Raw genomic sequence first — 12829 nt, 5'->3', positions numbered from 1 at the left:
TTTTTACATATTTTGGCCTTCCAACTCAAAAAACCCATGAATTGGGGAATTCACATCATTAGAATATTGTAATAAAATCACAATTTTCTTCATCAAAATTCGGTTCACATCAAATCAGTTGAAATTTGGTACTTTCTACATAACATGCAATGTTCAATACTTGGTTAGGACTCTCTCTGTCTTAATCAATGCCATGATGCGTTTAACACTGAAGTCAATGGCAGAAACTGTACATGGGACTTATGGAAGCCCAGATATCCTTGATGCTTTGCTGTCAGCTGTTCTTGTTTGTTGACCTGGTGTCCCACACTTCACTCTTCAATACACTCGCCTCCAAAAGAGTTGTCACCTACCCATCTGTTTGGAATAACAGCTAATAACCTGACTTTCAATTAATCACTTGGCTTCAGAAGTCACTCATATGAAAGCTACAACCCTCTCGAATGAAAATGAATGTACAAAAATAAACTTCATGCACCAAAGAAAGATTGACCCTTTAATGAACACAGACAGGGCAGATTTTGACAAGACAAAAGTTTTGTCGCCTATCGAACATAATGTGAAAATGAGCAGATAAGTCACTTCAAAACACTTCAAATACGCAGATCGGGTGTCATACTTAATCACTGATTCACTCACACCTCTCCAGAAAATCAACTTTGGCCTTAGGTGTATGTTTAGGGTCATTGTAATCATGGAAAGCAACACAATGAAAATCAATGGAGTTCAATGAGAGATGGTGACATATTTGCTATTCGTAGAGCAATACATTTTTAACTTCATGATGTAATCAATGATAAAAGCCCTCACACATCAGCAGCATGCATGCAGCTCCACATAAGAGCTGTATCCCTCCCATGTTTGACTTCAGGCACCATGTATTTTTTCCAAATTCTTCACCTTTAACACCAAAGAAGTCTCTCCCACTTTCCTGTCTCAAAAAAGCCAGCCAAGAGTATGTCAGGCCTAATTCTGACAAACATGAAGGCTAATGGGACTCATACTCTGAAGTCAAGATCCCAAGATCAACCATTTTAGAACTGATAGCATCAAAACTATATGGTGTTGGAGATGAAGAATATGAAAAAAGAGAAATGGTGCATAAAGTGAAACATGGTACAGATACAGCTCTTATGAGGAGCTGCATGCATGCTGCAGGTGTTTGAGGGCTTTTATCATTGATTAAATCATGAAGTTAAACATGTATTGCTCTACGAATAGCGAATATGTCACCATCTCTCATTGAACTCCATTGATTTGCATTGTGTTGCTTTCCATGATTACAATGACCCTAAACATACACCTAAGGCCAACGTTGATTTTCTGGAGAGGTGAGAGTGATTCAGTGATTAAGTATGACACCCAATCTGCGTATTTGAAGTGTTTTGAAGTGACTTATCTGCTCATTTTCACATTATGTTCGATAGGCGACAAAACTTTTGTCTTGTGAAAATATGCCCTGTCTGTGTTCAATAAAGGGTCAATCTTTCGTTGGTGCATGAAATTTATTTTTGTACATTCATTTTCATTCGAGAGGGTTGTAGCTTTCATATGAGTGACTTCTGAAGCCAAGTGATTAATTGAAAGTCAGGTTATTAGCTGTTATCCAAACAGATGGGTAGGCGACAACTCTTTTGGAGGCGAGTGTATACCCGTAGATTTCCATGCTACATTTTGGTGTTAACTCACCAGTCTAATTCTAACTCACCAGAAATAAAACCCCATTCATTTTCAATGGGGTTTCATTTCTGGTGATTTAGAATTGTCAGAAAATGTCAACAAACAAGAACAGCTGGCAGCAAAGCATCAAGGATATCTGGGCTTCCATAACTCCCATGCACAGTTTCTGCCATTGACTTCAATGTTAAGCGCATCATGGCCGTTATGAAGACAGAGAGAGTCCTAACCAAGTATTGAACATTGCATGTTATGTAGAAAGTACCAAATTTCAACTGATTTGATGTGACCTGAATTTTGATGAAGAAAATTGTGATTTTATTACAATATTCTAATGATGCGAATTCCCCAATTCATGGGTTTTTTGAGCTGGAAGACCAAAAAATGAAAAATAAACAATTTAATGATTGGAATAGTTAACAAACTGGGCCATGAATCTATAATCCATGACAGTTTGACATTATTGATGGAATTTTGGAAATAAATCAACTTTTTCATGCTATTCTAATAAAGTTTCCTGGAGCTGTAGTTGACATAGTAGCGGCAGTGCCCGAGATGCTTTTAGCGGATGACATGTATGATGATGTCCATGTCATTGTAAAGCGTGACCAAATAAGGGGAGGATATGGTGGATGAGCAGGAGGGATTAAATCTCAGCGAAGAAGAGAGAAGGGAAGACATCTGCCAATCATTCCACAGGGTACCTTCTGAAATATGCTTCTGTACTTTAAACACATGTTTTTCAGGACTTTAACCAACACAATAGGGATGGTGGAATTTTCATCATATATTGTTATTGATGTACACCACACCTTTAAAAATCCAGTTTTAGAAAACAAAGGTACATTGATGACACACATAAAGGCAAAATGTTTATTGAAGTTCTCCATGAATCAATTACAGCAGCACTGAAATGATTGATTTACTTTCCAAAACCACCAAGAATTTGGTGATGAATATTTCATAATACATCAGACATTCTGATCATCCCAGTTTTCCATCATCACACATAACTATAAATATATATTTTTCCATAGTTGTTTACAACACAACTGAATCTGTATAGATGATTCAAGTCAAACCAACCTAAATAGTACAGTTTCTTTAAGAAACCATAGTCAGTCCAAAGAAAATCCACTAGATCATTCTTTGAAAAGATGTTTAAAGAGTTAAACACTCTTCCTCAAACCTCAAATCAAGCAACCATGGGTCCAAACCCACACAAACACAGGAAATAAACTACCATCACACTCATCCAAGGAATGCAAATGGCAATTTTGCATGACAAATTCATGGTATACACAGGAAATAAATACCATCATACCCAAGGAATGCAAATGGCAATTTTGCATGATACATTTGTGGTTTTGCTGTGACTGCAGACATTTAATTTTATAATGCTATACATGTAATACAATCCCAATGATTTTTTGGTGCATTTTGAAGTTCTATCTAGTCTGACATCTAAGGAGATATGCCACTTTTCAACCACTGCATGTAATTAAGATATTTCATATCTCATGTTTGGTTTAAACGTCAATAAAAAAGTACATTTCTCACACCAGCACACCATAAGTTGAGGAGAAAACTGAAGAGAATCAGGGTGTGCTGCCCAGTATGCGAGACCCAAACATCCACATCCAGGCTGGCATCCACTTGACCAGTCCTAGCTGTAGGGAGGTAGAATAAGGACGGAGATGGGAAAAGGTTAAATAAAACAATACTGAAACCACAGCCTTTTGTTGAAAGCACAATTTTTGAATGCCCTCCATCACAAATGTACATTCCCTACATTTCAGTAAAACAACAATGATAACATTGTGATTGTGACAAGAAATAATAGCATAGAATAGAAATGTACAGTAGATACATTTTGGTGCAGTGGGTGTATCAATTATATTTAATGACCTGAAAAAACAAAGAATTTATTACACAGCTCTAAAATATATTCAAACTGTACTTTTATAGTATTGTCTCTTGAAAGGATTGTTTGTTTCCCTTTACAGAAATGTGTCACCACTCAAAACTGTCCACCCTGTCAACCCTGCAATGGCCAGCAAAATATAATTGGAGAGGTCCCCATGTCAATATTTGTCCAAGGGGCCCCAAATGGCTAGAACTGCCACCACACTGTTGTACCAAACAAGAACGCAGTAACTGCATATTTGGTCAAAATTGAGTTTATACCGGCAATGGACTTTATAATGTCCCGTTTCAGAGAAAAATCACGTTGAAAATGGAGTAACTACAAAAACGGATGTTACCGCAGTTGTTTAGTTGTAAGAGGTTATATCTTACAAGCTAAAATGCAGTAAGTGACGTGTAGTTACTGCACTTATTAATGAAGCAGTGGTTCAGGAACAAATGGTAATATCAGCAAGAACTACATTTTTGTGGTGAAAAGACATATGAATGTTGTTTTTTTCCGTTATTTTGTGTGTTCATAACTTTAAATCCATTTTAAAATAGTATTACATGGAAGTGTCACCGCCACTTCACCTACAACACAGTTGTCTGGCCAGAAAGGAAAGCCTTTTTTCTCAGTTTGCCAGGAAACATAGTGTTCCTGTTTGTCATGGCAGTATACTAGTGGTGTCAACAATGATCGATTCGGCGATCCAATCCAATGCAGGGCATGGACGATCCAGGATCGATGCGGCAAGTTCCAGGATCGATGCGGCAATTTTTTTAAGTTTCAATTACTTCCGTGGATATTTCGAGAGCAAATGAATGTTAAATTAAATAAAAGTACTTCAAAGCATTGCAAGACTGATACAGACTGATCCAGAAAACAGCCAATACATTGTTACTCAGTATCTGACTACTTGTATTGCCTCATCATGACTGATGAAACATTTGCTTTGCTTTCAGTAGAAATGTAATGCATTGCAGTGCACTGTAGAATTGAAGCGGATCGTATCGAATCGCATAGAATCGAATCGGATCGGATCGTGATCGAGTCGGATCGTGAGGGCAGTGCCAATCCACACCACTACAGTATACTGTACCTGCAGTGAGTGAGGCCAGTAGCCAGTGGTGCGGTGGGACAGTCCCAGCGTGGAGACGGCGTGCCGAGCGTAGACCTGGGCTGGGGGCACCAGCCAGCTGCTGACCATGGCCCATCGTCCCTCCTCAGGGCCCTGGGGCCCCACGTGGCACGGCAGCAGGCTTTGCACGAAGATGCCCCGGGGGCCAAACTCGTGGTGCAGCGCTCGGCTGAAGTGGTCCAAGTAAGCCTGATGAGGGGGGAAACAGACAGGCGGAGAAGCAGAATAAGGACAGGCACAACTTGAAGAGCTCTTTTTTTCGAAAAATGTTAAGAATAAATGATGACCGTGACTATTTTATACCTGGGTCAATAAATGCAATTTCTTATAAAACAATCAACAATAAGAGTTTTTATATCCTTTGCTTGCCTGATATGAGTTGGACTCTGTGTGTGTGTGTGTGTGTGTGTGTGTGTGTGTGTGTGTGTGTGTGTGTGTGTGTGTGTGTGTGTGTGTATGCCATTACAGCAAATTATTTGATGGTGCAGCACTCTCAAACTTTGACAAAAGGATACCGAGGACAGCTCCTAATCTATTGAAAGTTTGAGAGCTGAAGACAGCACTTCATAATAATAGAGATCGCACAAAATTAATGAAAGTGAGATGCGAGGCAAGCTTTAAACCGGCTTCAATTCCCAGAAGCATTCTGCAGTATTTGTGCCTAGACTTTTAACTGCAAAGCGTACCGTTGATGTACGGCTGACCTTGTCTTTTCCCCATCCAGGCAAGGCATGACTCATGACTCATGCAACAGTCAAACTCTTAAAGCAATATTTAAGTTGAATTAGTTTTTTGGAAGTTCAGACGGTCATTGTCCTTGCTGCCTGTATTAAGAATTCAAAACTCAGACTCTGCACTTTCAGTGCAATGAATAGTGTGATTGGAATTGTGGAAAAGGGGTTGGTGCTGAAAATGAGAATGAGGTAAGGTAAAGTTAGAGACAGTGGATGCAGCACCCATTAGAGACTCCACACTCTGCCTCTAAATCACACATTGCGCAGGCACTTTTCCAAACCAAACTACAGTAGTAGTGTGGTAAAGAAAATTAACTTATAATTATGCTTTTGTATTTTTTCTCTCCCCCTGACCCCGTCAAAAATTGCTTGATCAAAATGATTTTACCAAACATTGTTGCCATGTAAATTTGGTTCAATCGAAGTGTAGCCTACATGAGGGTGTGTGCTGATATTCATAATAACATTGTAATAACAACTGACTGTGGAGGCTGCAAGGGCAGCCTTGTTGGGGGCCGGCTGGCTGCATGCCCAGGAGGAGATGTTCACCACGGCTCCTCTTCTCCTCTCCACCATACCGGGCAGGGCCAAGCGGGTCACCAGGCTGGCCGCAGTGACGCTCCTATTCAGCGCCTCCCACAAACTCCCCTCTGACAAGTTGGTGAAACCCTGAGAGAGGTCCAGAGAGGAGGAGTCCAGGCTGTTCACCACAAACCCAACATCCCTGTCCTTGAGGGCATCCTGAATGGGTTTGCAGACAGACTGGCCACGGCAAAAATCAGCTTCTACCAGGATGGCCTCCACGCCATAGAGCTCGGAGAGGTCCTTGGCTGTGCTGGTCAGACCTCTGCTGTCTGGGCTGATGAGGATGATGTTGACGCCATGCCTGGCCAACTCCTCAGCGTATGCTATTGTGAGTGACTCAGATGATCCTGTGTCAGAAAGCAAAAGAGAACATTTGTTTATACCTTACCTATACAGTGTCCCAAATCACGGGATGGCACAGAAAACATGTGAAACCAATATCAGCTTTAGGTTAAAAAGGTTTATTGTTGGAATTAATGCTCACCACCATAAATGACAGCCCATTCTCCATACGTCCCCACAAGGTTTCTAGTCCTAGCTAGTCGAGGTATGAAATGAAGCCTAAGCAGCTGGTAAGAGTTTCGAGCTACAATAACGGCCTTACTAGCTGTGTACAACGCACCTACCAGAGCTAATGTCTCTACATAACAATTGCAGGAACGCGCAATTTCTCTGTACAAAAGGTGAAAACTGTCCACCGCAGCCATAGCTGTCACGAGTTTTGGTTTACTCGTAAACTAGGAAAACACAACGTATCTTCAAGGTTATAAAGCACTGTTTGTAAAACACTTCTTTTCTCAGCAAAGAAGACACTTCAGCGAAGACCCTTTCAAAGTTTTACTTTCACCGGTTGTTATATTAAAGGCAAATTTGACCACAAACAGCTCCAGTTTTCTACTAATCTTGTTTGCGCATCCTATAGAGCTCTTCAGCGTTGACGTCAACTTGTATGCGGCGTTTGGACTACCGGTTCCATGGCGATTTTTTACATTGCAAAACGCCATAGAGATTCAGGTTTGGCAAAAATATAAGTTGCACGGCAACAACGAACATCAGCGTGTCCCCGCATCCCTTTCTCATTAGTGGAACGGATCGTATCATCATGTTGGTGTATTCACATGTTAAATCATGACGATTATAATTCAATATTGCTAACCCCTTTCTGATCATTAAAACTTCCGAACTACATACTTTCCTTTGGTTGCCATGGGTACAACCTTCCGCACGTACATGCCGTTAGATACTGGCGCCGCTTCTGTAGTCGCCAAAAGCTTCCGGGTTTAGCATATGGACGCAACATCGTATTTATGTCGAAGTTTGACACAAAATGATCAACCATGTCATACCTACAGCCTATTTTTAACACCCTCGACAGTTTGCGGGGGTTCGCTAAGCGCGTGCTTGCACTCGGAGCTTATTTGAAATTTACCCCTATTCATTCCCAATGGAGGCCGGAAGCCGATAGGAACCAGGACGTCCTTAAATGCTAACATGAAAGACTACAATCTACTACATGCTTCCGCTTCCGCTGAAGAACTCTATTCCGGAAGAGATTTGACAGCTAAGCCACGTGACGTGTTTGTGACGCCCACTTAAACTCGTAGTAGACAACACAGTTGCATTTTAATCCGGTTACTCACTTTTATTCCGCGATATATGTTCTGAAAACTTATTCTACTTGCATTTACCTTATTTTAATGCGTCTTTTCTGTTTGTAAGTGTTTTCAGATGCCATGTTTTCCATAAGTGTGGAGAAATGAGATTCCCACAATGCAACGTGTTTTGCTGTTTCCATAGCGACTTCAGTCAACCCAAGAGGAGGAGGATACTTCATGTAAGCTAGTGGCATCTATTTCGGAAATATTTAGATGGTATTGTCTTAAATAAACTGGTATTTGCGCGCTGATGCGCTTATGTTCGTGTTTTAAAGATATTTCGGAAGGTTCACAGTATTCTATGGGACATTATAACATTATACTGGCATGACTGACATGGATGGTCAAGTTTCACAGTAACTAGCTGGCTAACAACTCAGCTATGACAAATCTAGATGCTGTTTAAAATGACGTTTGCATGCACTTGCAAGATAACTATTGCCTTGTGATTCCAATTTAGGAAGGTGGGTGCGTAATGCATGGCTAGAGTGCAGTGCATGCAGGCTACTGAAGTGTTGTTAAGCATTATTATATTGTTGTTATATTATGTATGGGAGTATCCTTATTTGGTTTGTTGCAACACAAATGCATCAGTGGAACTGTTCCCTTTCATCATTCATTGCCACACTCTGTAACTGGGCACTACTAGCTTATCATAAGCAGAAATGTATCATAAGTTTCCAGAAGCTTGTAGCCACATGTTGCTCACATGTTGCACTCACCTAATATTTGTGCTGAATACAGTCGGCCAGGTTAAACATTTGCTCTTAGCCAAAAAAAGACCTTGTGTTTTTAAGCTGGGGTAAGGCCATAGCCTACCTCTGTTGTGGCTCTAAACCAGTAAATGAACATCACATCCATAGCACCGTCTAAAGTAACATGCAGATGACAATTCATAAACATAAAAACATCTTCATAAACAACATGTCTATCTTTGACCCTATTTACTACTCTCAATGCAGAGCATCTACCGACTCCGTTACCATCACTGGAGCACCAATGTCTCAGTTCTCTGCAGAGGATGAGGCCGAGCTCCAGTCGCTCCTGCGGCAGCTGCTGAGGAGCACCAAGGAGCGCATCTCCGGAGCCCCGTCTGTGGAGTATGCGGAGGAGATACTGCTGCATCTGGAGGAGACCGACAAGAACTTTCACAAGTGAGGATCTTTATCTGACATTTCGCCTGCAGCATGGAGTTGATGTTGCACTCACTGTTCAGGTTTACAAAGTACAACATGATGTATTGCTCACTTCACTGTCTAGTGTGTGTGTGTGTGTGTGTGTGTGTGTGTGTGTGTGTGTGTGTGTGTGTGTGTGTGTGTGTGTGTGTGATACAATCAATATTGATACACATTGTTGGCACAGAATGTGAATTTACTGTGTCAATAATGATTGTTTGTAACACATTCTGGAATACTAATTTGAGTCAGTATTTTGTAAGTCATCCTGGCATGTTTTAATTGCTTGTTGTGGAAAACTTCTTTCATTAACAAGCAGGCAGATAGATTGTATTGACATCTTCAGCCAATAAAAGTTCTGGCTCCGGGTTGCCTTTTTAAATTAAAATTGCCCAAGAAGAGCTCCCATTTGACCGCTCTTAATTTGTCCCCGCCAACTGATGGTTTATTTGTTTTGGCTCTGAAAGCCCTGACTGTGCTTGTTTTTGTTTGTTCCCTTCTTTGCGTTTGTCAATTTCGATTCAATCCAATTCAAAAGTTTACTTTACGTAATGGCATGCCTAAGTACAGTATCAGAATGACCAAGTGATGAGAAAACACTAAAATAACAATATGAAAGAAGTCTTAAGGATGTGCGTTGCTAAGAACATATTACCCAAATCATTCAACCATTTTTTTCCTCTGTGTTCTGGTCCAGCTATGAGTTTGTGAGGTACTTGCGGCAGTATGTGGAGAGCAGCCTCGGGGCCGTCATAGACGAGGAGACGGACAGCTGTGCCAGAGGAGAGGGCCATGCCATCGGCACGGGGCAGGACACGCTCGTGCACGCGGTCACCAGGAAGACCAGGGAGGCAGCAGAGTATGTGGAGCAGAGATGTGGACCACTGACTTGGGGTGCATTCCAATATGCAACCTCGTGTCTTCCAGTTGTGCTTTTGGCCTCACGTTTTGCTGATGCCTCGCCTCTGTGGAGAAAACAATTAAGGTTTCCCTCTGTTATCCTAGCCACAACAGTTTTTGAGGGACAATTCTTCATTCACCATCCAGTTTGCAAATGAGAAAATGACTTTACAATCGAGCTTTTGCAAGATATTGAAATATGATGCTGTTGTCAGTGATGTCATCACAACGTATTACTTCCTGGTATGAGGCCACAAGCGCAAGTGGAGGACGCAAGGTCGCATATTGGAACGCACCCTTGAACTCGAGTCAGACTCGAGTCACTATTTTGATGACTTCAGTCTTAACTTGGCAAAATTGGTCTTGAGGGGTAGGACTTGGGACTTACTGTACTTGTGACTTGCCAATTAATAACTTTGTCCCACCTTTGGTATGGGGTATTCATGTCATTCAACTCCTTTTCAGCCAGTTCACATTCAGAATCAGTCAGATGTTCCTTTCCCTTCTTAAAACTGGGAACTTGAAACTGGCAGAGACGTGACAACTATACCAAAGATTTTTTGCATTTTACTCTTCCTGTATTCTCTCTGATACCAGTGGCTGTTTTGTAAAGTAGTGTTACAAGATGTGAAGGTTCGGCCACACCTGTGTTCATTCAGATATAACATTTAAGAATTCTTGAAATGGGATATTTGTTAAAAATTGGCAACTTTTTTAATGGGAATTTTCATACAAACTTTTTAAAACACTTGACCTTTGAAAAATATGCATAGTGCATGAGCAGTTTGATTCTGAGCTGGACTGCCGCAGATGTTCACTTTGTATCCTCAACAAATGCACAGACTGCATCTTATCACAGCATCTTATACAGTATATGTAAAAGGAGTGGGGAACCTTTTTCATGCGAGGGGCCACTTCAAATTTTATAAAGACCTTCAAGGGCCATACCATGAACACAAGCCAGGAAGCCTATATTGAAGGCGGTCACCTTCTACAAACAAACCCCACCTTCACTAGGTCTCCTGAAAATTTATATTCATTAATTTCTATGATTGCTTTATAAAACTGTCATATTTCAAGTGAAACTGCATAACATTAAAATTATATCCGGGGCTGGAAGAGACGGCCTCAAGGGCCGGAAAAGATGGCCTCAAGGGCCGTAAATGTTCCTCACGACATAGGTTCCCCACCCCTGCTATATACACCTTATTACCTTGTACCCATCCATTCTACAGTATTATATCGGCATGTCGTATCGTACAGGTACAAGCAGATGATGCAGACGCTGAAGAACACCATGATGGTGGTGGTGGAGTCGCTCATCAACAAGTTTGAGGAGGACCAGCTGAAGAAGGAGGAGATGCACAGGAAGAGCCAGCACGAGAAGTCCAGCAGCCACTACACAGACAACTGCTCCGACAGCGACTCCTCCTTCAACCAGGTGAGGCAGTCAGCTAATGGCTCAATGGCTTTAAAAAAAAAGTAGCAGAAGTCGGGTGGTACAATCACAGCTAATGCACATTAATTAATTAGGAATTGGTAATTAATGAACAATCAATGCCTATGATTTTTTGTTAATCCAGTGGAAAAAAAAACCCCAAAACATTGAACCGAGACCATGTCAATATCCAGTGATCGCCATGTAATGTAAATGTAATTTCTAAGATTCCTTTACAAAATATTTCATATTTCATGTGAGGATAAAAAAAGCATAACATTGAAATTATATCGGGGGGCGGATAAAATGGCCTCAAAGGCCTCAAACGGCCCTCGAGACGTATGGTCCCCACCAGAGATGGGACCAACTCACTAATTTGCAAGTCGCAAGTAAGTCTCAAGTCCTTCCAATCAAGTCCGAGTCAAGTCACAAGTTACGACACAAGTCAAGTCAATCAACATACGACCAAGTCAAGTCCAAGTCCAAGTCGTACCAAAGCCAAGTCAAGTCCAAGTCCAAGTCCTTCACAAGTCACCTTGTATTCTATGTGCACACCTGTATTCTATGTGCACACACTTCCCCACACCTGTCCTAAAGTTTTATCATAATTTATTATGCCAACAACTTGACAGTGCACATGAATGGTAACCATAACAGCTCCACTTAACAAATGAATGGTATAATGTAGTATTTTCCATGTTTTACTTTTATCCTAATGAATTCCACCAAAAGAACCGGTTATTAGAGTAGGCTATACATTATCTTGTAAAAAGGATGGTGCATGCCTGCTGGTACAGGCTTTTGTCTTGGTGGTAGTTTTTATGTCTTCATAGAGCTGTGTGTAGTATATGCTGACTTGTTATGAACCCTCAACCCCCCACTGCAGAGCTATGCCTTCATAAAGCACGAACAACTGCAGGTGATTGCTGACAAGCTGGATCCCAGCAGGCCAAAAGAGGTACAGTGTGTGTGTGTGTGTGTGTGTGTGTGTGTGTGTGTGTGTGTGTTTGTGTGTGAGTGTGTGTGTGTGTTTTTATCAAACTGCTTATCTGTGAGTTTGTGTTTTTTCCCCCTGAAAGAGCTGCTTTGCCAGTATCACTGTCTGGGGTCAAGGTCTTATCTTTGTCTGTGTCTCTGTATATGTGTGAGCACTGCTATGAATAGTATACTTCAAGAATTCAATACATAGATTATACATTACATGTAATATAAGTGTTTTAAGTATGGTATAGAACTTAGAAATGATCGACTTGAAAATTAGCACCTGCCACCAGTCAATTGCTGGTAAAATATTGAAGCCGCTGGTAGATTTTTAAACACAGAATAATACTCTATTGCAGGGGTGCTCAACTGAAAAGGTCCACTCGCCAAATTTCGTATGTTTCCAGGGTCCAAAAAAGTCGCAACGGACCGATGCAGAAAATAGCCTCACTCGCTGGCCGCATTGGCCTCTTGCTCACTCACTGAGTTGTCATAGTGATGATACTTTTATTTGTCATAAGACTGGCTTCGCAGAAATACAGATCGCATGGCAGCGAAATCTCATGTATAATTTATACATATTAAATACAGATGGATTTTGCCTTGGTCCAGATGACATTGCGTTTGGGTCCGCATC

At 41.2% G+C, this 12829-nt stretch overlaps 2 protein-coding genes across 3 annotated transcripts in view; one reads left to right on the top strand and one right to left on the bottom strand.

Annotated features, from left to right (window-relative positions):
- Nucleotides 1-2536: 2536 nt before the first annotated feature.
- Nucleotides 2537-6957, bottom strand: hsdl1 (hydroxysteroid dehydrogenase like 1). Its single transcript, XM_063222368.1, has 4 exons — nt 6528-6957; nt 5942-6390; nt 4686-4913; nt 2537-3347 (listed from the first exon to the last, which is right to left on the bottom strand). The coding sequence occupies exons 1-4, from the start codon at nt 6748-6750 to the stop codon at nt 3276-3278; spliced, it is 972 nt and encodes a 323-aa protein (XP_063078438.1). The 5' UTR covers nt 6751-6957; the 3' UTR covers nt 2537-3275.
- Nucleotides 6958-7716: 759 nt separating this feature from the next.
- The window catches only part of tbc1d32 (TBC1 domain family, member 32), a 92148-nt gene continuing 87035 nt past the window's right edge, over nt 7717-12829 (top strand). Inside the window, exons 1-5 of one of the 2 annotated variants that reach the window (XM_063223080.1) lie at nt 7717-7877; nt 8661-8852; nt 9571-9732; nt 11037-11214; nt 12098-12169. In XM_063223080.1, coding sequence (XP_063079150.1) covers nt 8698-8852; nt 9571-9732; nt 11037-11214; nt 12098-12169 — 567 coding nt within the window. In that variant the 5' untranslated portion in view covers nt 7717-7877; nt 8661-8697. The remainder of the gene's footprint in view (nt 7878-8660; nt 8853-9570; nt 9733-11036; nt 11215-12097; nt 12170-12829) is intronic. The other variant, XM_063223081.1, reaches the window with a different exon arrangement.

The sequence above is a fragment of the Engraulis encrasicolus genome, chromosome 18 (genome assembly GCF_034702125.1).
Source record: "Engraulis encrasicolus isolate BLACKSEA-1 chromosome 18, IST_EnEncr_1.0, whole genome shotgun sequence".
Taxonomy (NCBI): domain Eukaryota; kingdom Metazoa; phylum Chordata; class Actinopteri; order Clupeiformes; family Engraulidae; genus Engraulis; species Engraulis encrasicolus.
This window is presented reverse-complemented; position numbering and strand designations above follow the sequence as displayed.

What these genes read in the sequence shown, in the direction of transcription:
- hsdl1 (XM_063222368.1), bottom strand. Translation starts at nt 6,750, where the DNA reads ATGGCTGCGGTGGACAGTTTTCACCTTTTGTACAGAGAAATTGCGCGT. An exon ending in CTGCCCTTGCAGCCTCCACA is followed by an intron (nt 4,914 to 5,941) that starts GTCAGTTGTTAT and finishes CCCCCTCATCAG; the next exon opens with GCTTACTTGGACCACTTCAG. An exon ending in ACTGGCCTCACTCACTGCAG is followed by an intron (nt 3,348 to 4,685) that starts GTACAGTATACT and finishes ACCTCCCTACAG; the next exon opens with CTAGGACTGGTCAAGTGGAT.